The sequence below is a fragment of the Myotis yumanensis genome, unplaced genomic scaffold (genome assembly GCF_028538775.1).
Source record: "Myotis yumanensis isolate MYYU_CA2020_CCGP unplaced genomic scaffold, mMyoYum1.0.hap1 SCAF_12, whole genome shotgun sequence".
NCBI classification, from domain to species: domain Eukaryota; kingdom Metazoa; phylum Chordata; class Mammalia; order Chiroptera; family Vespertilionidae; genus Myotis; species Myotis yumanensis.
Genome location: NW_027223763.1, coordinates 24,040,788 through 24,064,331, shown reverse-complemented (window position 1 = coordinate 24,064,331; position 23,544 = coordinate 24,040,788). Strand labels below are relative to the sequence as shown.

The 23,544-nt window shown below is 44.1% G+C and overlaps 1 protein-coding gene and 1 long non-coding RNA gene across 4 annotated transcripts; one reads left to right on the top strand and one right to left on the bottom strand.

The window, feature by feature from the left end:
• Positions 1 to 5,274: 5,274 nt before the first annotated feature.
• On the bottom strand, positions 5,275 to 13,543 carry LOC139020946 (acyl-coenzyme A amino acid N-acyltransferase 2-like). 3 transcript variants are annotated; one of them, XM_070431034.1, is made up of 5 exons: positions 13,509 to 13,543; positions 11,164 to 11,251; positions 9,991 to 10,461; positions 9,560 to 9,762; positions 5,275 to 8,258 (listed from the first exon to the last, which is right to left on the bottom strand). In XM_070431034.1, the coding sequence occupies exons 3-5, from the start codon at positions 10,448 to 10,450 to the stop codon at positions 7,617 to 7,619; spliced, it is 1,305 nt and encodes a 434-aa protein (XP_070287135.1). In that variant the 5' UTR covers positions 10,451 to 10,461; positions 11,164 to 11,251; positions 13,509 to 13,543; the 3' UTR covers positions 5,275 to 7,616. The 3 variants fall into 3 exon arrangements, with proteins under 3 accessions (XP_070287135.1, XP_070287136.1, XP_070287137.1); XM_070431035.1 differs by lacking the exon at positions 11,164 to 11,251 and having other exon boundaries at positions 13,509 to 13,535; XM_070431036.1 differs by lacking the exons at positions 11,164 to 11,251; positions 13,509 to 13,543 and adding an exon at positions 13,032 to 13,107.
• On the top strand, positions 12,813 to 18,274 carry LOC139020947 (uncharacterized). Its single transcript, XR_011473385.1, has 2 exons — positions 12,813 to 13,191; positions 17,240 to 18,274. It is a non-coding gene; the product is annotated as an uncharacterized lncRNA (long non-coding RNA).
• The last annotated feature ends 5,270 nt before the right edge of the window (positions 18,275 to 23,544 follow it).

Sequence of the window (23,544 nt, the reverse complement as noted above, 5' to 3'; positions counted from 1 at the left end):
CCGTCCCCGGAGTCGGGCATGCTTCGTTAGGACTCCGTTCGGCCTCACCCCCGCGGACCCCCTGTATCAATGCACCCAATGCAGGAGCACACAAATACATAAAAAAAACTCCTGGAAGATATCAAAGGAGAGATCGAGAACAATACAATCATCGTAGCGGACTTTAATACACCACTAACATCACTGGATAAATCCGCTAGACAAACAATCAGCAAAGAAACAGCAATCCTAAATGACTCACTAGATCAGATGGACTTAATTGACATCTTCAGAACACTTCACCCCAAAGCCGCGGAATGTACATTCTTCTCAAGGGCTCATGGGACAGATTCAAAAATAGATCACATATTGGGTCATAAACAAAGTCTCCCCAAATTCAAGAAGATTGAAATCATACCAAGCATCTTCTCAGACCACGATGGCATAATATTAGAAATAAACTACAATAAAAACAACCCAAAATACTCAAACACTTGGAAGCTGAATAGCATGTTATTAAATATTGATTGGGTTACCAATGAGATCAAAGAAGAAATTAAAAACATCCTGGAAACTAATGACAATGAAAACACAACAATCCAAAACCTATGGGACACAATGAAAGCAATCCTGAGAGGGAAGTTTATAGCTCTACAGGCCTATCTCAAAAAACAAGAAAAAATGATAATAAATCATCTAACTCTACAACTCAAAGAATTAGAAAGAGAGCAACAAGAAAAGCCCAGAGTGCACAGAAGGAAGAAGATAATAAAGATTATTGCAGAAATAAATGACATAGAGACCAAAAAAAAAAACAATACATAAAATCAGTGAAACCAAGAGCTGGTTCTTTGAAAGGATAAACAAGATTGATGAACCTCTAGCCAGGCTCACCAAGAAGCAAAGAGAGAGGGCCCAAATAAACAAAATCAGAAATGATAGAGGTGAAATAACAACAGACCCCACAGAAATACAAATGATGGTTAAACAATACTATGGACAACTCTACTCCACAAAATTAGACAATCTGGAGGAAATGGACATATTCCTAGAAAACTACAACATTCCAAAACTCAATCAGGAAGAATCTAAAAATCTCAACAGGCCAATAACTATGGAAGAAATTGAAGCAGTCATCAAAAAGCTTCCAGCAAACAAAAGACCAGGACCATATGGCTTCACAGGGGAGTTTTACCAAACATTCAAGAAAGAACTAAAACCTACCCTCCTCAGACTACTACAAAAAATCCAAGAGGAAGGAACACTTCCAAGCTCATTCTATGAAGCCAGCATCACCCTAATACCAAAACCAGGTAAAGACAACACAATGAAAGAGAATTACAGGCCAATATCCCTCATGAACATAGATGCCAAAATCCTCAACAAAATCTTAGCAAATCCAATCCAGCAGTACATCAGAAAGATCATACACCATGACCAAGTAGGATTTATCCCAGAGATGCAAGGATGGTACAATATCCTCAAATCAATAAATGTGATACATCACATAAACAAATTGAAAGAAAAAAAACCACATAGTCTATCAATTGATGCAGAAAAAGCATTTGACAAAATCCAACACCCATTTTTGATAAAAACTCTCAGCAAGGTAGGAATAGAAGGATCATACCTCAACATAATAAAAGCCATATATGACAAACCCACAGCCAACATCATACTCAATGGACAAAAGCTAACACCATTTCCCCTAAGAACAGGAGCAAGACAGGGATGCCCACTCTCACCACTCCTGTTCGATATAATCCTGGAAGTATTAGCCATTGCAATTAGACAAGAAGAAGAAATAAAAGGCATCCAAATTGGAAAAGAAGAAGTAAAACTGTCCTTATTTGCAGATGACAGGATATTATACATAAAAAACCCTAAAGACTCCATCAAAAAACTATTAGACTTAATAAATGAATTCGGCAATGTAGCAGGATACAAAATTAATGCCAAGAAATCTATGGCATTTTTATACACCAATAGTGAACTTCCAGAAAGAGAGACTAAAAAAACAATCCCATTTACCATCGCACCAAAAAAATTAAGCTACCTAAGAATAAACTTAACTAAGGAGGTAAAAGACCTCTACTCAGAAAACTATAGGACGCTGAAAAAAGAGATAGAGGAAGACATAAACAGATGGAAGAACATACCATGTTCTTGGATTGGTAGAATCAACATAATTAAAATGTCCATACTACCCAAAGCAATCTATAAATTCAACGCACTTCCCATTAAAATACCAATGGCATATTTCACAGGCCTAGAATGAACTCTCCAAAAATTCATCTGGAATAAAAAACGACCCCGAATAGCTGCAGCAATCCTGAGAAAGAACAAAGTAGGTGGGATCTCAATACCAGATATCAAGCTGTATTACAAAGCCACTGCTCTCAAAACTGCCTGGTATTGGCACAAGAACAGACATATAGATCAATAGAATAGAATAGAATAGAATAGAATAGAATAGAATAGAGAGCCCAGAAATTGGCCCTAACCAATATGCTCAATTAATATTTGACAAAGGAGGCAAGAACATCCAATGGAGTCAAGACAGTCTCTTCAATAAATGGTGTTGGGAAAATTAGACGGATACATGCAAGAAAATGAAACTAGACCACCAACTTACACCATACACAAAAATAAACTCAAAATGGATAAAGCTGATGGCTGTTTGCAGGCTGGCCAACCCCCCCCCCCGCCCCCCCCAGTGGGGACCCTCACCCCATGAGGGTGTGGCCAGCTTGGGTGAGGGGCTGATGGCTGTTTGCAGGCTGGCCACAGCCCCTTCAGGGTGGGGGGTCCTGCTGGGGTGCCTGGCCAGTCTGGGTGAGGGACTGATGGCTGTTTGCAGGCTGGCCAAGCCCCCCAGTGGGGACCCTCACCCCATGAGGGTGTAGCCATCCTGGGTGAGGGGCTGATGGCTTTTGCAGGCTGGCCAAGGCCCCCAACCACCCAAGCTCCCAGTGGAGGCTGGCTGGAAGCAGGTATCTGGGATTTATTTGTCTTCTATAATTGAAACTTTGTTGCCTTGAGCAGAGGCCACAGCCAGTCAGGGCAGGTGGGAAGCTTGGCTTCCTCCATCGCCAGGGCAACCAAGCCTCCTGCTTGCTCCAGCTCCGTGGCTGCCGGCCGCCATCTTGGTTGGGTTAATTTGCATATGGTCACTCTGATTGGCTGGTGGGTGTGGCTTGGGGTGTAGGGGAGGTGCAGTCAATTTGCATGTTTCTCTTTTATTAGATTAGATTTGGAGGTCATATTGCACAAATCTCTGGCACATTGTATTGCTTGTAGCAGTTACAAGTCCCCATCAACGTTCAAATAGAGAGAACATAGCCCACAGACAAGGCTGTCTGGGTCGAAGGCCACTACAGTGTGAGATGCCCATCTGGTCAGGAGGATAGGGAGGCCCGAGGTCCATGGACCCCCATGGCTGCCTTAAAGAAGGGCTGGCCGCCCCCGGCTTGCCACCCTCCCCATGGGGTGGAGGGCATTCTGTGAGCAGCAGGTGTTTGTGGGCTGTGGGTGTTAGGCCTTTAACCCAACTTCCTGTGATGAGGAAGCCCCACCACTCTGCGTGAGGAGCCAGGTAGCCCAGCCAGTGTGGCTCACTGGTCAGGTGACCCGGGTGGCGCAGTGTCTGGAAAGGTAGGGGGAGTGCCTAGGGGACCAGCCTGAAGTGGTTAGGAGGTGAACCAGGGCCTCGGGATCACCCGGAAGTGGTCAGGTCAGCCAGGGTTTGTTGGGTCCGGATGACCAGCTGGAAGTGGTTACGTCATCCAAAGGGAGGGGCCAGGTGGACAGACGGAAGTGGTGATGTGACCCCTGGGTGGGCTGGGCCAAGGTGAACACCCGGAGGTGGTCAGGTCAGCAAGGGGGTGGGGCCCAGGGACCAGCTGGAGTGGTGACGTCGTTGACGGGGAGGGGCCAAGTCAACCGCCAGAAGTGATGACGTGACCCCGGGGGTGGGCTGGGCCTGGGCCCAGGTGAAGGCCCGGAGTGGTCAGGTCAGGAAGAAGGCGGGGCCCGGGGACCGGCAAGCTTGGGGACGTCATCGAGGGGAAGAGGCCAGGTGGATAGCCAGAAGTGGTGACCTGACCCCTGGGTGGGCTGGGCCCAGGTGGACACCTGGAAGTGGTCAGGTGAGCCAGGGCTTGGGGCCCGCTCAACAGCTGGAGGTGGTCAGGTGGACAGGCTGGTGGGGCCAGGTGAGTGCGGAGGAGAGTCACAAGAGGACACAAAATCCCCACTGTCCTGTGGTCCCAGACTCTGGATGGCACCAAGGAGGTCCCCGTCCTCAAGGAAGGGCATTCCCCATGAATGAGGCAGATAGCTGGCCCTCAGGGCCCGACCACGGCTCCCAGAATGGAAAGGGTGTTACATAGTGGCTCTCGTGGTTCATAGGCCTTCAGACTAGACTTACATCAGCTTTCCTCGGTTCCAGCTTGCCAATTGCAGCTCTTCAGCTTCTACAGTAAATGTAATTCTCTGTATACATTCTGTTGCTGTTGTTTCTTTGGAGAACCTCAACGAATACAGATTTGGGTACTGACTGGTTGGTAAACTAACGAATGTAAGATCACCTAGTTGATCTTAATGTCACTGGACAAAGTGAAGAAGAAATGGATGAACTCGGGGATTTTAATTCCAAGCTTATGTGCCCATAAATGATCTGAAAGCCTCTATGTGTGCTCTGAAGAATATTATCTCCTCTAGCCACAGGGCCAAGATTGCTAAAAATCAAACCCAGAATCTTATCTTGTGACTGGCTGAATTACAGTGCAAGTTGAACGCCCAGCCTCACCAGGTGCTCACTGTTGAAGTGAGAGCATTGAATGGGGAAGGTACACAAGAAGTTAATGTGAGAATTAAATCAGGTAACTAACTGTGAAAAGTTTTTAGTATATAGTAAACACTCAATAAGCATTTTTGTGTCTGCGTTTCTGTAAAATAGGTGGCTTATTGTCAGCTCATCTCCACTCAGAAGGTGACTCTACTCACCATAGATTTCACTTCTCACTGTCCCATCATCACAAAGAAAATGTAACACAGTCACCTCTCACTACAATACATAATCCTCAGGTTATGCGTATTATGTGACTTACAAAATTTTAAAAGTCTAATAAATAAATTTAAAATGGTTATTGATTTTTAATTCCTCTCACTCAATTTTCTTTTTAAATTTTGGCTGTGCAATTTATCCTACTATACCGCCTCAGTCCAGATCAAGGGAGAGTGTCCACGATCCTGATAGTCTTCAGTACAAATAACAGACAAGCCCACAGTCAGTAGCTTAAACAAATAGGGAAATTTATTGAATCCAATAACAAAAAATCCAAAGGTTAAACAGCTATGAAAACAACATAATTAGAGCCCTCGTTCCACTCTCTGCAACTCCTTTGGCTCAGACCTTGTGTATTGGTTTTGTCCTCAGTCTGGCTGCTCTCATGGCCCCAGTATATCCTCAGTCTTAAGACAAAACAACATCCAAAGGGAAAATCTCCCATATCTTTGTTTTCTAAGACAAGGAAAACTTCACCCCAAATTCCCAAATGTCTCTTTCAATCTCCATTATCTTCAGATGTCTCTGACATCTCATTGGCCAGAATGATGTCACATGTCCAAGCCTACACTAATCACTGGATAAAGAGAAAAGACCAATATGATTGGTCCACACCAATTAGCACTCACCTGTGGGGGCTGGGGTTAAGTCTAGAATTCTCCAAGCACAGGGACCCAATTGGAGACTACTAGAAAGGAGGAAGGTTAGGCTACCAAGAATATATGCAGCACAGATTTCAAAACCAATAACACTTTCTACCAGAAGCAACAGAAATCTGTGAAGAGCACATACGAAAATTAGGGAAAAATACCCAGACATGGTTAAAACATGACAATGAAACAATAGAGTGGCAAGCCTTAGCGATAAAGAAAATCCAGAGACTGTTTAGGGCTGACAGGTCGAGAATTATTTGTGTATTAAATAAACTGTTGTCTTTTGTCTAACCACCATGGAAAGGGAATCTGATAGGGTGAAAATCACTGGGACTCACTTATGCACTTAAATAGGAAAATAACAAGTCTTCCACATATTAATTTAAACCTGCAGTCAGGCAAAGGATACATGGAAGGAGGGAGTAGCTTGGAGAATCAAAATGTCTGGACAAGACAGTTCAGGAGTCATCTTTGTCCATAGGTTATAGAAAACACTTGAAATGTGGTTTCACCAGAAGAACACTGCCCCCAGCTTTCATTTGATAAGAAGATTACTAAGGAAAAGCAGGCGGGCAAACCAAGCTGTTGGGCGATGCAATCGCCCTTGTTAGTAATGGATCTCATTTTTGTTCACTGTCCACCAAATGGACATGTTCTTCAATGGAGGCTTGGCTCACCTCCATACCCATGGGTAGTAAATCTTGATTGTCTAAGATGTTATGGTGGTCTCATTTCCCATGCCTGTGATTGCTTTAGGCATGAACATGTGATAATTTTTGGCCCGTAGACTATCAAGCAAAATAAAACAGAAATAATAGACCCACTCCTGGTCACATTTTGATGGACTCTCAGAACACTAAGAACAAACAGAAAATTGTAAAAAGCTTTCAAAGGAAGAAGGGAAAAAAAAAACCCCAAAGGACTAACAATCAGACTTCTCATTGGGGATACATTTATTTTAAAGAAACAGAAATTGATGAATCAGATTTGACTGATAACCAAACCAAAAGCTATTCGTAGAAAAGATCACTAAAATAGACAAGTATTTGGTGATTCAAACCAAGAGGAAAAGGAGATAGCATGTAAATATACAACAAAGGCACTTGATTAAATTCAATCCCATTCCTGATTGAAATTGTAATAAGAAATATATTTTAGGAATAAAAAGAAGCATCCTATTCTAAAAAAAAAATTAAAGTATCAACTGGAAATCTATAGCAAGCATTACACTTGCCAAAATAAAAAGACCAGAGCACTGAGGGAAAATAATTGTTAACATCAAATTCTATATGAAGAGTTCAGATGACACTCTGATCGCTCCATTGCAAATTTTTCATGCAACGAAGTTGTGAAGAAACCAGGTCAGTTGGTAATCAACTTGTAAAGACACTATGTCATGGATGACCCACAATCTGGATTTGTTTGACTGTCTTTTTGTAAGTGCCATTTAATTTGTTCTCTAGCCACCACATTAATAAGACATTTGATCTAAAGGCTTGATTAAGTTCAAATTCAACAGTGTTGTTAGAGGTAGTTCTGGGCACTCTACCTTACATCTCATCATGAAACACATAACATCAAATTGACCATTTTCAGAGGTGCTAACTTTGATAGGAGAGTTCAGGTGGTGGCAATACCTAGACCCAAGACATCCCTAACAGGGGTACAAAAGATTCTGTTTGCATTGAAATGGCAACATTTCCTGGTGCATATACACTAATATTCAATTTATAAAAATTCAAAGTACATACAAATTTGTCATAAATACTTCAGAGGCACCCATGCCCTGGTCCTTTGATTTCGTCCAGTTTTCTTGCAGTTCATTCAAGATGTTTGTGAATATAGAGAAATCAGAAGGGCCCCTCTCCTCACCACATCCCTGCCTTATCCTCCTCCATCTCAGCCTCAGCGCTTGCTCAGAGCTGGCTTCTGGTTGGAGTGAGGTGTTGCCTGAAGAATTTCTGGATCTCTCCCCAGGAGTGCTCCTGGGCTGCAGCATGCGCAGCAGGGTCCCCTCCCCAGAGCAGGGGTTGAGAAATGGAATAATTATTGGAAACGGCAAGGGGGTTATTAAGGGGAGCAGAAACAGGGTGAATACGGGATGCGTAGCACAGGGGTGCATAGGGCGGCTCTAGAAGGTGGCCTGCCCCTGGGTAGAGCAGCATCCTTCCATTGCTTCTCCCATGGCTCTTCAGCTGCTCCAGGGCCTGCTTAGCATATTCTTTGCTATTGACCGATTGGTCGTCCTCTCCTATAATGAAGAGGATCTGACCCTGGGCCTTTTCAATAGGAAACACGCTCCGCTGATTCAGCTTCTCCTGGGGGTCCCCCCTGTAGTGGAGGAGGCTCACAGCCCCTGAGACGTGCACCTGCATACGCTCCAGAAACGAGGGAATGGGTGACATAACCAGACCCCTGTACCTGAAAGGAAAGTCGTAGAGGGCAGTAGGCCCATTGATGCAGACAGTGGCAACCACCTGCTTCAGGAAGCAGGCCATGGCCAGCCCGATCTCTGCACCTTTGCTCACGGAAAGCACTCCGATGCCTGGCCCTCGGATCTGAAACACAAAATGAAGGGAACCCATGGCAGGCCATCCACTGAGAAGCCGGGCCACAGGCCACTAGCTAGTATGACGGGCATTAGCACAAGTGAGGAGGGAGTCCTGGCGCTCGGGGTCACCAGCTTTTACAACTGTGAACACTACCCACCTCCTGTCTCTAAGCCTATTGTCTAGGGAATGGGGGGTGGTGATAGTATTACCTACCTGCAGGATTGTTATTGAGGCTCAAGGGAAACAATAGAAATAAACACTCTTTATCAAAGGCAGAGTTCTATAAAAGCCTGAAGGATCTAATGTACCATCAACAATCTACATCCTAAAAGCAGGGGCAGGTGAGCTTTCTGAAGAATCAAGGTCTTCTCTCCAGGTAGGAAAAGAGGTTTCCTGGGTTCTTTCAAATAATATGTCAGTGTGGTTCCTATTTAAGTAGCATTTTACAGCTACAGAGGTTTTGACGTCCATTAACCCAAAGGCTAATCCTAATGAGAAAAGACTTGAATTCTACCGACAGGTGAATTTCAGGACCCTGTCCAACAGGAAAAGCAGTAGGTCAGAGGAGTGGGTCCTTCCTTCTGTTGTAGGCTGAGGGAGCAGAGGGGATGAAAGAGTCTGAGAGACAAGGGAGGAAAGGACCAGCATTCTGGGTAGACTACAGCAAAGACATATCCACCTGGTAAGTTATTTTGCTCACAATTGTATTCCCAACACCCTTCTGTCATCACAATCACCTGATAAAACATTGAAGAGCCCATTGTAAATAAAAAGCAAGCACTTTTTAAAAAATACATATTTTATTGATTTTTTTACGGAGAAGAAGAGAGAGGGATAGAGAGAAACAGCGATAAGCTGCCTCCTGCACACCTCCTACAGGGGATATGCCCACAACCAAGGTACATGCCCTTGACTGGAATGGAACCAGGGACCTTTCAGTCCGCAGGCCAACCCTCTATCCACTGAGCCAAACCGGTTAGGGCAAAGCAAGCACTTAAAAGGCAATAAGTCTTGGCTTTCTGCTCATTGAAAATAATCATAATATATCCACCCTTTTTTTTCTTGTCTTCTTCGTGCCAGTAAGCACTAAGCTGATCTCCAATCAATCCCACAGTCCCCTAGGGCAGATATGAGCATCAATCCTACAAGGTAGATAATAGCATTCCCATTTTAACTGTAAACTGTTGTACTATGCCCAGGTTTAAACAGACTGGTAAAATGATCAGAACAGACATCTGTGATTTTTTTTTTTTTTTTTTTGTCTTTTGCTATAAGGTTACAAGGTAAAATGAAAAAATTTTAAATACCTTGGGATGAGCTAGTAGCAAGTTGGCAGCTTCCTCAAAATATTCCAGGTCCACCTCCCTCAGTAGCTTGGGCAGGTCTTCATAGGCAAAGTATGCTAATGCCAGGACTGCAAAGCCATGGGCAGCCAGCAGACTGGCTCGGAATTCAACTAGACCCCCTATGCCCCCAAACAAATCCACGATTCCTGGGAAAGGGCCTTCCCCTGAGAACAGCAAAGAGAGGAGAGAATGCGATTAGAAAGAGGCAGAAGAGGGTCAAGTGGAGAGCACAGGCAGTGCAAAATGAATTCCACCTTCACACACAAACACACAAGGGCAAGTTCGTTTTAATAGACCGCGGGACATACTAGTTCTCCGATACTTTGATGCCCTTTGATTTTGTCTTTATTTCCATCAACACTGTTTTCTCCACCACCGAAGACCAGTCTCACCTGGAGGGAGAAAAAGGGCTCCCCGCACGCGGCCTTCTCGGATGGGCACCCGCTGCGTCCCGGGGCTGCGGAACCAGCGCTGCACCACCTGGCTGGCCCGGGGCTGAGCCGTGGCTGAATCGTGGGAGCAAACTGAGTCATATAAGTCCAGAGTGACCAAAAAGGGGCTGTTCACATCCCTCTTCAGCAGCCTCCCAAAAGGCCTGTCAGGCTTCATAGACCAGAAGAGGCCCATGGGCTGGACCCCCACATAGTCGCCTCCAACTGCAGGAGCCTGCTTCAGGTCCAGCTCACCGGCCTCGTCAGCCCTGTAGAAGGCTTTGGACCGGTACAGGTGTCCCTTCTCATCCTTCAGAGATGCCGCGAGGGTCACCAGCTGCAACGGAGGCAGGCCTGTCGCTCGGATGTGCACGGGCTCGTCAGAAAGGGCACTGGCTGGGGTGGCTGTCAGCTGGAACATTGGCGACTGCCCTGCAGTGAAAGAGGAGGCTTTGCATTGGAGAAAATTCCAAGGGAAAAATCCAGACCAGGCTTGTGTGAGGTCCAGCCAAGTTAGATTTCTGGAGACGGTACAAGGTCTGCTGAACATTTTGAGGAGGGCGAGGAAACTGCGCAGAGAGCGCCTATTTTTCTCGTTTAAATAGGAGGAAACAGGTTAAGTGACACGTCAAAGTCTCATAAATAATAAATAGTAGAACTGGAAATTCAAGCTGGGTCCAGCACCACAGTCTTCTGTCTTATCCATTATATAACAGTGTGTTAAATCTTAGTTGTGTGGTTTTAAGACAGTTGAGCTTTAATTCCTCAGTGGAGATAATAGCCATAGGACCAATTTCACAGGGTGTTTATTGGAACCCAAAGGTGCATGAGGAAGGGCTTAGAGGACAACCAGTGCTGATTTTCTTCCCCCCTGCCTACCTGGGCTACAGGCACATAAACACAAAATATACTGTGGTGTGTTTACTTTCTGTCTCTAAGCTCTCCCTGCCCTTGTAAATCTGACCTCCTGCTCTTTCACAGTTCCTATTATTGGTTCCTTTTAAGGGAAAACAAAACTTTATGATTTTGTCTCTATGTTTGTAGTAAAGAAACTATAATGTTTATTTGATCAGCCATTTCTTACTCTGCTCAATTATGAGGAAAATTTGGGGTGTTCCTTTCTTATCTTCCTACCTTCCTTTTCTTTTTCTTTTTTGCTTTCTTTCTCCCTTTCTCTCCTTTCTTCCTTTTTTCAAATTTTCATTTCTCAAAGGATTTGAACCTGTTTACAGACAAACAATTAGAGTAAAATAAAAATAAAATAGGGACCTGGGAAAATATGAGCTAGAATCAGAGGCATTGATAAAAGAAAACCTGGAAGAGGAGCCACCACAACTGTGAACAGCACCCACCCGAGGAGCTGTTACCAACTGAGGAGCAGCTGCTACCACAACCGCCCGAGAAGCAACCACAGCCCGAGGAGCCACTGCCACCCATGGAGCAGCCACTGAGCGACTCAACATCTAGATATGGCTGTCTGATCAAACATGGTAGACAAAGAAACCCCCAAAGGAAAGAAAAATAGGACTCACCATAAAAGCAACTAAGTGATACAGAGGCATGCAACATGACAGAAAAAGAATTCAGATTAAGGATCCTAGAGTGCATAAACCGGATGGAGGAAAAAATCAGCAACTTATGCAAGAAGCAAGAAGAAACAGATGAAAAAAATCAATAAATTATGTAAGAACCAAGAAGAAATGAAGAGTGATATAGCTGCAATAAAAAACACCATTGAAAGTTTCAATAGTAGACTAGGAGAAGCAGAGGACCGAATTAGCAAATTAGAAGACAGAGAAGCAAAACACACCCAAACTGAACAGCAATTGGAGAAAAAAACTAAAAGACAGGAGGAGAGCCTAAGGGAGCTACGGGACAACATGAAACGAAACAACATACAAATAATAAGGGTGCCAGAACAACAGAAAGAGGAACAAGGGTTAGAAAACCTATTTGAAGAAATAATATCAGAAAACTTCCCAGAGGTGGGGAAGAAAAAAATCACACAAGCACAGAGAGTCCCAAACAAGGTGAACCCAAAAAGACCCACACCAAGACACATCATTATTACCATGGCAAATGTTCAGGACAAAGATAGAATCTTAAAGGCTGCAAGAGAGAGACGGAAAGTTACATACAAGGGATCTCCCATTAGATTATCAAATTATTTCTCAACAGAAACACATCAGGCCCGAAAAGAATGGACAGAAATTTACAAAGTGATGCAAAGCAAAGGACTGAATCCAAGAATACTCTATCCAGCAAGGCTATCATTCAAAATTGAAGGGGAAATAAGAAGCTTCACAGACAAAAAAAGTCTAAGGGAGTTTATCACCACCAAGCCAGCAATGCAAGAAATGCTAAAGGGACTGGTGTAAAAAGAATAAATAAAAAGCTCAGAAAGAAAACAGCCACACACAAAAAGAAATGGCTACAAACAAGTACCTTTCAATAATAACTTTAAACGTAAATGGACTAAATGCTCCAACCAAAAGACATCGAATGGCTGAATGGATAAAAAAACATGACCCATATATTTTCTGTCTACAAGAGACCCACCTCAGAAGAAGGGACTCACACAGACTGAAAGTGAAGGGATGGAAAAATATCTTTCAGGCAAATGGAAATGAAAAAAAGCTGGGGTAGCAAGCAATACTTATATTGGACAAAATAGACCTCAAAGTGAAGGCCACGACAAGAGATAAGGAAAGCCACTTCATAATACTAAAGGGATCAATACAACAAGAAGATATAACCCTGATAAACATATATGCACTGTGGGAAGAGCTCAGGAGATTTATCTCAGTGCTGCAGCAGATGCAATGGCGTGAGCACACTCCGCCTATACAAGCTTCCTCGGCACACCAGGAAGTGGCATCGCCCGCCTGAGAAGACCCCCTAGAGCCCCTACATAGTACCCTGATCTTTCCTACTATTGGTTGCCCTATGGATGTTGTAAACTTCTGATTGGTCTGGAATGTTATATATACTGCTGCACTCACACAATAAAGTTGGATCTGCGTCACTGAACCGTCCCCGGAGTCGGGCATGCTTCGTTAGGACTCCGTTCGGCCTCACCCCCGCGGACCCCCTGTATCAGCTGGCGCCATGAACAGGGATTCCCGGATCAAAAAGAAAGTCGGCAGGCAAGCCTAAGGTCGGGTGAGTGCCCCTCTGTAACTATGGGAAACTTTCGGACGCTCCATGCGTCCTTACAGAGCAGGCGAGTAAAGGTAACAGAAAGGGAGCTACAAAAGCTCTGGGCTATCCTAATAGCATTTAACCCCTGGCTCTCTGCCACCGGCAGTGCGGGCTGGGGAACAGAAGACCCTTTACCTCCCTATTCCCCTCCAGAGCCCTCTGCCCCCACAGATTCCTGGGTTGTTTTCTATAAGACAAAAGAAGTTTCTCAAAGCTCAAGGAAGGCTGAAACTGAGAGAGAAAAAACCTCTAGCGAGGTGAAAGCAGGGAAGTCTCACCAGGAGGCTTCCTGCCGGAGTCACTCCCTCGCTCCCCTAGCAGAGCGAACAAAAAGTTTAACTGCCCATCGGCCCCCAAGTAAAAAAAAAAAAAAAAAAAAAAAAAAAAAAAAGGGGGGGGGGGCCATTGCCATGGAGGTTGCCATGGAGAGCAGGGAGAGAGAGTTCTTTGTTGATTTTTGCTTATCTAAGGTATGCGAGGACCCTAGCTGCTGGCAGACAAACTTATCTCTGTCCAGTTTTCTTCTCTTTAACCCTTCCAATACTAAATTAGACTAATACAATATACTTAGGATTACCGAGAAAGGAAGCACCTACTTTTATTAATCTAAAGAAATGCTGAATGTTTAACTTGCCAACTAAAAGTTTAATGTTCTAGTTAAATTAAATTGGGAAAAATTATAATTGTGGTAACTAAATGTCTAAAATATAGAAAGAAAATCTTGTCAGTTTTAATTTAATTGATATCTCTTAATAATTATAAAAGGTATATAATCTTTAAATCATATATATACATATATATTTGATGGTCTTCCAAGTTGGATTTCAAAACTATAACCAAGGAATGACTTTGGGACATTTCACGGGCCCTGAAATGTTTTCAAAAGTTTATTCTCTCTTCTTAAAGGATTTTTAATAAAGCCAATTTAATATACTTGAAATCACATGGAAAGCTTTATCAAATATAAATTAATAAATATATTTTAAGTTTTTGCCTCTAAGAAAGGAAAAAACAAGTTATTTTGTTTGATATTTCTTAAAATACAGCAGTAGAATTTTAAGATGTAATTTAAAATAACAAAAGCTCCTCGCCACTGCATTTTAAATTAGGCTGGAGGTGAGGCAGCGCTTGCACCTCGTGAATCAGACATAAAACTTTACTAAATTTACTAACTTTATTAATAAACATATCTACTATAAGAAGCCAGTATCTTTGTAAGCAATTGAATCCTAGTAAAGTAAAATTCTTCTAAAAAAGTTACTGAAGGCTTCCCATGATCCCTCTGTATATGCAAATAAGCCGAAAGGGAATGCTGTTTAAAAATATTATTTTAAATTTAATAAAAAAGAGAAATTTAAAAATTTTGAAATATCTTCCACTAATATTTATAGGATAATCTAATAATTTGCTGTTAAAATACCAAATCTGAAAGTACAGTCACCATAAATGTTTAATGACTTTGACTTGAAATACATGGCCTTGTGGTACTATCAGTCAACATCCAGAAAGTAACCCTGTAGGTTACTTAGTGTAAAAGAAAAAAGATTTTTTTTTAAATTAAAGTTCTCCAAGTTTAACCCAGCAGAAGGAGGATGAGCCAGACAACAAACAGCCTGGAGATCACATGGGGCATGGTAAAGAAGACTGTACAGAGAACGTCTTTCTTGCCATGCTAGCAGTAATCATCTGTATGGTATAATATTACCTAGGGCAAATGTGGAAGTATTTCAGACTTATGCACCTGACCCTTCATGGGTAAGAACCCTTACATGGGCTGATTCTTCCAGGAGGACCACAGGTGGGGCAAGGAAGCATATGGACAAGGTATTATTGCACAGCTGTTGCCACCCAGCTTCCCTTTTGTATGACTCTAAATCAAGCCACTGCTCCCTTGTGTGTAAAATTAAAGAGAGGTTTTTGGCCAGCCTGGACCCCAAAGAACGGGGAAGAAACGGCTCAAGTACATGTATTATCTCTACTTGTTCTAGGGAAAGGTGCAGAAAATATAAGTGTGCTAAGGCAACTTCCCCCCCCCCCCCCCCCCCACTAAGCCTTTACGTAAATGGTCTTAAGTATGGAATACCACTGAGGAAGAAGTTAATTGGCAAGACTGTTATAGTAATTATCCTACCACCAGCAAACTTAATAATTTTTTTCTTTATAGACTGGAGCCCTTATGGTTCTCTGTATAGTATCCTTACATGATATTGTTCTACAATGTCATTATTGTACATTTATCCCAAACAAGCTTACAAACTAATTCTTTGAATGTTTGGCAGTAATTTAATTAAGGACATGAAAGGATTTAATCCCTTCCACTGTGTGGAAGGCCCCCTGGGAAGGCACTTAAGCATTCTATATTGACCTCTCTTGCCCTTTTTGCCAAGGGGGTCCCTCTTCCAATTGCCCACAGCTGTTATCTGAGCTCTTCGTTCAAACTGGGATCATGAAAAGCTGGTACCATGGATCTGTCTCTTGCCCAATGGCATAAGCTGGGCCCTAAGGAACCTGGGTTCCCTATGATCAATGCCAGGGCCCCGCCAGCAGGCGAGGGGATCCAAAGGCAGTTGCTGGGCATGGAGGCCACAGGGGCATAGGCTACCAAGGAGACAGAACTGTACCTCACATCACCCTGCTTGGCCCCGAAGGATGGCTGGTTAGTCAAAGACGGGTAAGATTCCTCGAGGAGGAACAACCTAAGACAGGCACAGTTGCAGAGGGGCCAGCAGAAGAGAACTTGGGGGTCAACAGAGGTGGAGCACAGATCCTCACCCCCCCCCCCCAACTATGCAGGGGCTTGAACACTCGCCCCTTCTGAGGGAGGTCTCCTGCCCCCATGGCTGCTGCGCTTCCCACGTCCAGCTCAGATCGGTACCCAGGTAACAGAAAGAGACTTGGCCCAGCTGAGATCAGTACCCAGACAACAGAGACTTGGCTGACAACAACTACCCTATATCTACAACCAGCCTAACACCAGGAATGCTCAGGGCTTTCTCAAGGATGCAAAATAATCCTTTCCATTAACATTTACAGTGTAAACTAAGATTGTTTTTAAAGTATTAAATTTGACAGTAAAATAGCAGTCAGGTTTTCAAATTAAAATTGGCTCAAGAAGTATTAACCAAAATTTTCATTTCATGGAAAAATTGCTTAACATACAATGAACCTAAAACAGTCATATTTTTGTGCAAAAAATTAAAATTTAAAGTTATCTAGACTGCATTACAAAAATTTTCCAAAAGCCTCCTCATAATTAAATCAAAAAAGGGGGGATAATGGAAAAATACCATGTAAGGAAAAATATCCTGTAACTAAATTACATCTAGAAAAATTTTTTCATTTATAATGCTAACAGGGAGACACCCAGGAAAACACACATGGTGTCAAAATAAGCCAAAGGAAAATCATTTGGGCAAATATAAAAAGGACCCCAAGTAAGATTTCCTTTATTAACCTTTGGTCGAGAATACGTTTATATATTTTCAGAAAACAACTCCAAGGCCATATGGATTCCTGCAACAGAGAGGAATTATCAGGAATGCTCCAGCCATGAAGACAAGAGGAAAAACAATCCAGAGATAGAGGCAGTTAGCTTGCACAAGCTATTTCCTCATTTAACCCTCTCTGGCTGCAAGCATCTCATACGGGCATGCAAAACATGCGGCCCCCTATTGCCTTTAGGCCCCCTCTAGCCACAAGAGGTCAACCCCTGGGGGCTCCAACCCAATGCCTTATGGACAGAACAAAGAACTAAAAACCCAGATTCAAAAAGAAAAAGAAGGGGGAAATACAGGCACGCCCCAACAACTATTACAACAGGCCTTATTAATTCTCAATTATTTTCATTTTGCCCCCGACGGTCTTCCTCCCATTTTCAAACATTGGGGAGGTCTCAGGGACGTACCAACACCTCTCCCCTTGGTCCGGTGGAGAGATCCACTAACCAGGACTTGGAAGGGCCCCGATCCACTCTTAACCCAAGGGAGAGGGTTTGCTTGTGTATTTCCAGAAGGTGAGAAAAACCCCGCATGGATTCCTGCCCGTAACATCAAACCCTGCACCAACAGCGATGAGCTGTAGACCACCACCACCACCATTACCCCCGGTAGAGGAAATGGAGGACCTGACCATAGAGGACAACCAGCCCCAGCGGCGGAGACGACCAAGACACCGATGAGCCCACAACATTACCTGGGGAGACATCAAGAACCTACAGGATCAAGCTGCGCGCATGGCACCAGAAGGCAATCCGTCAGAAGGGACATTATTCCTATTAATGTGTGCCATCATAACAGTGAACTCTCACACGCGAGCACAACATGTATGGGCAGCCGTACCTCATCCAGGGGTGCTCATGCCTGTCAGCGCCAACAGCCTACAATTCCCCGCTGTCCAAGTGTCTGACTGCTCTGTGGACTTACCCTGTGATGGAGCGGAACTGGTCTCATTGCCATAGAACGGGACGGTATGGGCTGATAGCAGTAGCCCTAACCTCCTTAAGTGGACTCTAGATAATGGGACTGCCCCGGGACAAGGGTGGATATACCTAGCACCTCATGCAGTAATACCCGAGTGAAACCCGTTGAGTTTAGTTTCTTAAGTGATGCCCTCAGCTGTCTAACCTCCTGGTTAAACTCAGCCAACCTCTTCATTTGGGGAGTCATGATAGTAGGATTCGTCGTAGGAATAGTATTATTTTGCTGTTTATACAACATGTTCAATAAGCTAAGTGCTCAGCAAGCCATGATTATACACGTCCAGCAGGCACTAATAAGAAAAGAAGGGGGAGATGTGGGAAGAGCTCAGGAGATTTATCTCAGTGCTGCAGCAGATGCAATGGCGTGAGCACACTCCGCCTATACAAGCTTCCTCGGCACACCAGGAAGTGGCATCGCCCGCCTGAGAAGACCCCCTAGAGCCCCTACATAGTACCCTGATCTTTCCTACTATTGGTTGCCCTATGGATGTTGTAAACTTCTGATTGGTCTGGAATGTTATATATACTGCTGCACTCACACAATAAAGTTGGATCTGCGTCACTGAACCGTCCCCGGAGTCGGGCATGCTTCGTTAGGACTCCGCTCGGCCTCACCCCCGCGGACCCCCTGTATCAATGCACCCAATGCAGGAGCACACAAATACATAAAAAAAACTCCTGGAAGATATCAAAGGAGAGATCGAGAACAATACAATCATAGTAGCGGACTTTAATACACCACTAACATCACTGGATAAATCCGCTAGACAAACAATCAGCAAAGAAACAGCAATCCTAAATGACTCACTAGATCAGATGGACTTAATTGACATCTTCAGAACACTTCACCCCAAAGCCGCGGAATGTACATTCTTCTCAAGGGCTCATGGGACAGATTCAAAAATAGATCACATATTGGGTCATAAACAAAGTCTCCCCAAATTCAAGAAGATTGAAATCATACCAAGCATCTTCTCAGACCACGATGGCATAATATTAGAAATAAACTACAATAAAAACAACCCAAAATACTCAAACACTTGGAAGCTGAATAGCATGTTATTAAATATTGATTGGGTTACCAATGAGATCAAAGAAGAAATTAAAAACATCCTGGAAACTAATGACAATGAAAACACAACAATCCAAAACCTATGGGACACAATGAAAGCAATCCTGAGAGGGAAGTTTATAGCTCTACAGGCCTATCTCAAAAAACAAGAAAAAATGATAATAAATCATCTAACTCTACAACTCAAAGAATTAGAAAGAGAGCAACAAGAAAAGCCCAGAGTGCACAGAAGGAAGAAGATAATAAAGATTATTGCAGAAATAAATGACATAGAGACCAAAAAAAAAACAATACATAAAATCAGTGAAACCAAGAGCTGGTTCTTTGAAAGGATAAACAAGATTGATGAACCTCTAGCCAGGCTCACCAAGAAGCAAAGAGAGAGGGCCCAAATAAACAAAATCAGAAATGATACAGGTGAAATAACAACAGACCCCACAGAAATACAAATGATGGTTAAACAATACTATGGACAACTCTACTCCACCAAATTAGACAATCTGGAGGAAATGGACATATTCCTAGAAAACTACAACATTCCAAAACTCAATCAGGAAGAATCTAAAAATCTCAACAGGCCAATAACTATGGAAGAAATTGAAGCAGTCATCAAAAAGCTTCCAGCAAACAAAAGACCAGGACCATATGGCTTCACAGGGGAGTTTTACCAAACATTCAAGAAAGAACTAAAACCTACCCTCCTCAGACTACTACAAAAAATCCAAGAGGAAGGAACACTTCCAAGCTCATTCTATGAAGCCAGCATCACCCTAATACCAAAACCAGGTAAAGACAACACAATGAAAGAGAATTACAGGCCAATATCCCTCATGAACATAGATGCCAAAATCCTCAACAAAATCTTAGCAAATCCAATCCAGCAGTACATCAGAAAGATCATACACCATGACCAAGTAGGATTTATCCCAGAGATGCAAGGATGGTACAATATCCTCAAATCAATAAATGTGATACATCACATAAACAAGTTGAAAGAAAAAAAACCACATAGTCTATCAATTGATGCAGAAAAAGCATTTGACAAAATCCAACACCCATTTTTGATAAAAACTCTCAGCAAGGTAGGAATAGAAGGATCATACCTCAACATAATAAAAGCCATATATGACAAACCCACAGCCAACATCATACTCAATGGACAAAAGCTAACACCATTTCCCCTAAGAACAGGAGCAAGACAGGGATGCCCACTCTCACCACTCCTGTTCGATATAATCCTGGAAGTATTAGCCATTGCAATTAGACAAGAAGAAGAAATAAAAGGCATCCAAATTGGAAAAGAAGAAGTAAAACTGTCCTTATTTGCAGATGACAGGATATTATACATAAAAAACCCTAAAGACTCCATCAAAAAACTATTAGACTTAATAAATGAATTCGGCAATGTAGCAGGATACAAAATTAATGCCAAGAAATCTATGGCATTTTTATACACCAATAGTGAACTTCCAGAAAGAGAGACTAAAAAAACAATCCCATTTACCATCGCACCAAAAAAATTAAGCTACCTAAGAATAAACTTAACTAAGGAGGTAAAAGACCTCTACTCAGAAAACTATAGGACGCTGAAAAAAGAGATAGAGGAAGACATAAACAGATGGAAGAACATACCATGTTCTTGGATTGGTAGAATCAACATAATTAAAATGTCCATACTACCCAAAGCAATCTATAAATTCAACGCACTTCCCATTAAAATACCAATGGCATATTTCACAGGCCTAGAATGAACTCTCCAAAAATTCATCTGGAATAAAAAACGACCCCGAATAGCTGCAGCAATCCTGAGAAAGAACAAAGTAGGTGGGATCTCAATACCAGATATCAAGCTGTATTACAAAGCCACTGCTCTCAAAACTGCCTGGTATTGGCACAAGAACAGACATATAGATCAATAGAATAGAATAGAATAGAATAGAATAGAATAGAATAGAGAGCCCAGAAATTGGCCCTAACCAATATGCTCAATTAATATTTGACAAAGGAGGCAAGAACATACAATGGAGTCAAGACAGTCTCTTCAATAAATGGTGTTGGGAAAATTAGACGGATACATGCAAGAAAATGAAACTAGACCACCAACTTACACCATACACAAAAATAAACTCAAAATGGATAAAGCTGATGGCTGTTTGCAGGCTGGCCAACCCCCCCCCCCCCCCCCAGTGGGGACCCTCACCCCATGAGGGTGTGGCCAGCTTGGGTGAGGGGCTGATGGCTGTTTGCAGGCTGGCCACAGCCCCTTCAGGGTGGGGGGTCCTGCTGGGGTGCCTGGCCAGTCTGGGTGAGGGACTGATGGCTGTTTGCAGGCTGGCCAAGCCCCCCAGTGGGGACCCTCACCCCATGAGGGTGTAGCCATCCTGGGTGAGGGGCTGATGGCTTTTGCAGGCTGGCCAAGGCCCCCAACCACCCAAGCTCCCAGTGGAGGCTGGCTGGAAGCAGGTATCTGGGATTTATTTGTCTTCTATAATTGAAACTTTGTTGCCTTGAGCAGAGGCCACAGCCAGTCAGGGCAGGTGGGAAGCTTGGCTTCCTCCATCGCCAGGGCAACCAAGCCTCCTGCTTGCTCCAGCTCCGTGGCTGCCGGCCGCCATCTTGGTTGGGTTAATTTGCATATGGTCACTCTGATTGGCTGGTGGGTGTGGCTTGGGGTGTAGGGGAGGTGCAGTCAATTTGCATGTTTCTCTTTTATTAGATTAGATTTGGAGGTCATATTGCACAAATCTCTGGCACATTGTATTGCTTGTAGCAGTTACAAGTCCCCATCAACGTTCAAATAGAGAGAACATAGCCCACAGACAAGGCTGTCTGGGTCGAAGGCCACTACAGTGTGAGATGCCCATCTGGTCAGGAGGATAGGGAGGCCCGAGGTCCATGGACCCCCATGGCTGCCTTAAAGAAGGGCTGGCCGCCCCCGGCTTGCCACCCTCCCCATGGGGTGGAGGGCATTCTGTGAGCAGCAGGTGTTTGTGGGCTGTGGGTGTTAGGCCTTTAACCCAACTTCCTGTGATGAGGAAGCCCCACCACTCTGCGTGAGGAGCCAGGTAGCCCAGCCAGTGTGGCTCACTGGTCAGGTGACCCGGGTGGCGCAGTGTCTGGAAAGGTAGGGGGAGTGCCTAGGGGACCAGCCTGAAGTGGTTAGGAGGTGAACCAGGGCCTCGGGATCACCCGGAAGTGGTCAGGTCAGCCAGGGTTTGTTGGGTCCGGATGACCAGCTGGAAGTGGTTACGTCATCCAAAGGGAGGGGCCAGGTGGACAGACGGAAGTGGTGATGTGACCCCTGGGTGGGCTGGGCCAAGGTGAACACCCGGAGGTGGTCAGGTCAGCAAGGGGGTGGGGCCCAGGGACCAGCTGGAGTGGTGACGTCGTTGACGGGGAGGGGCCAAGTCAACCGCCAGAAGTGATGACGTGACCCCGGGGGTGGGCTGGGCCTGGGCCCAGGTGAAGGCCCGGAGTGGTCAGGTCAGCAAGAAGGCGGGGCCCGGGGACCGGCAAGCTTGGGGACGTCATCGAGGGGAAGGAGCCAGGTGGATAGCCAGAAGTGGTGACCTGACCCCTGGGTGGGCTGGGCCCAGGTGGACACCTGGAAGTGGTCAGGTGAGCCAGGGCTTGGGGCCCGCTCAACAGCTGGAGGTGGTCAGGTGGACAGGCTGGTGGGGCCAGGTGAGTGCGGAGGAGAGTCACAAGAGGACACAAAATCCCCACTGTCCTGTGGTCCCAGACTCTGGATGGCACCAAGGAGGTCCCCGTCCTCAAGGAAGGGCATTCCCCATGAATGAGGCAGATAGCTGGCCCTCAGGGCCCGACCACGGCTCCCAGAATGGAAAGGGTGTTACATAGTGGCTCTCGTGGTTCATAGGCCTTCAGACTAGACTTACATCAGCTTTCCTCGGTTCCAGCTTGCCAATTGCAGCTCTTCAGCTTCTACAGTAAATGTAATTCTCTGTATACATTCTGTTGCTGTTGTTTCTTTGGAGAACCTCAACGAATACAGATTTGGGTACTGACTGGTTGGTAAACTAACGAATGTAAGATCACCTAGTTGATCTTAATGTCACTGGACAAAGTGAAGAAGAAATGGATGAACTCGGGGATTTTAATTCCAAGCTTATGTGCCCATAAATGATCTGAAAGCCTCTATGTGTGCTCTGAAGAATATTATCTCCTCTAGCCACAGGGCCAAGATTGCTAAAAATCAAACCCAGAATCTTATCTTGTGACTGGCTGAATTACAGTGCAAGTTGAACGCCCAGCCTCACCAGGTGCTCACTGTTGAAGTGAGAGCATTGAATGGGGAAGGTACACAAGAAGTTAATGTGAGAATTAAATCAGGTAACTAACTGTGAAAAGTTTTTAGTATATAGTAAACACTCAATAAGCATTTTTGTGTCTGCGTTTCTGTAAAATAGGTGGCTTATTGTCAGCTCATCTCCACTCAGAAGGTGACTCTACTCACCATAGATTTCACTTCTCACTGTCCCATCATCACAAAGAAAATGTAACACAGTCACCTCTCACTACAATACATAATCCTCAGGTTATGCGTATTATGTGACTTACAAAATTTTAAAAGTCTAATAAATAAATTTAAAATGGTTATTGATTTTTAATTCCTCTCACTCAATTTTCTTTTTAAATTTTGGCTGTGCAATTTATCCTACTATACCGCCTCAGTCCAGATCAAGGGAGAGTGTCCACGATCCTGATAGTCTTCAGTACAAATAACAGACAAGCCCACAGTCAG

What these genes read in the sequence shown, in the direction of transcription:
- LOC139020946 (XM_070431034.1), bottom strand. Translation starts at nt 10,450, where the DNA reads ATGTTCCAGCTGACAGCCACCCCAGCCAGTGCCCTTTCTGACGAGCCC. An exon ending in AGCCCTTTTTCTCCCTCCAG is followed by an intron (nt 9,763 to 9,990) that starts GTGAGACTGGTC and finishes TGCTGTTCTCAG; the next exon opens with GGGAAGGCCCTTTCCCAGGA. An exon ending in TGCTACTAGCTCATCCCAAG is followed by an intron (nt 8,259 to 9,559) that starts GTATTTAAAATT and finishes TTTGTGTTTCAG; the next exon opens with ATCCGAGGGCCAGGCATCGG.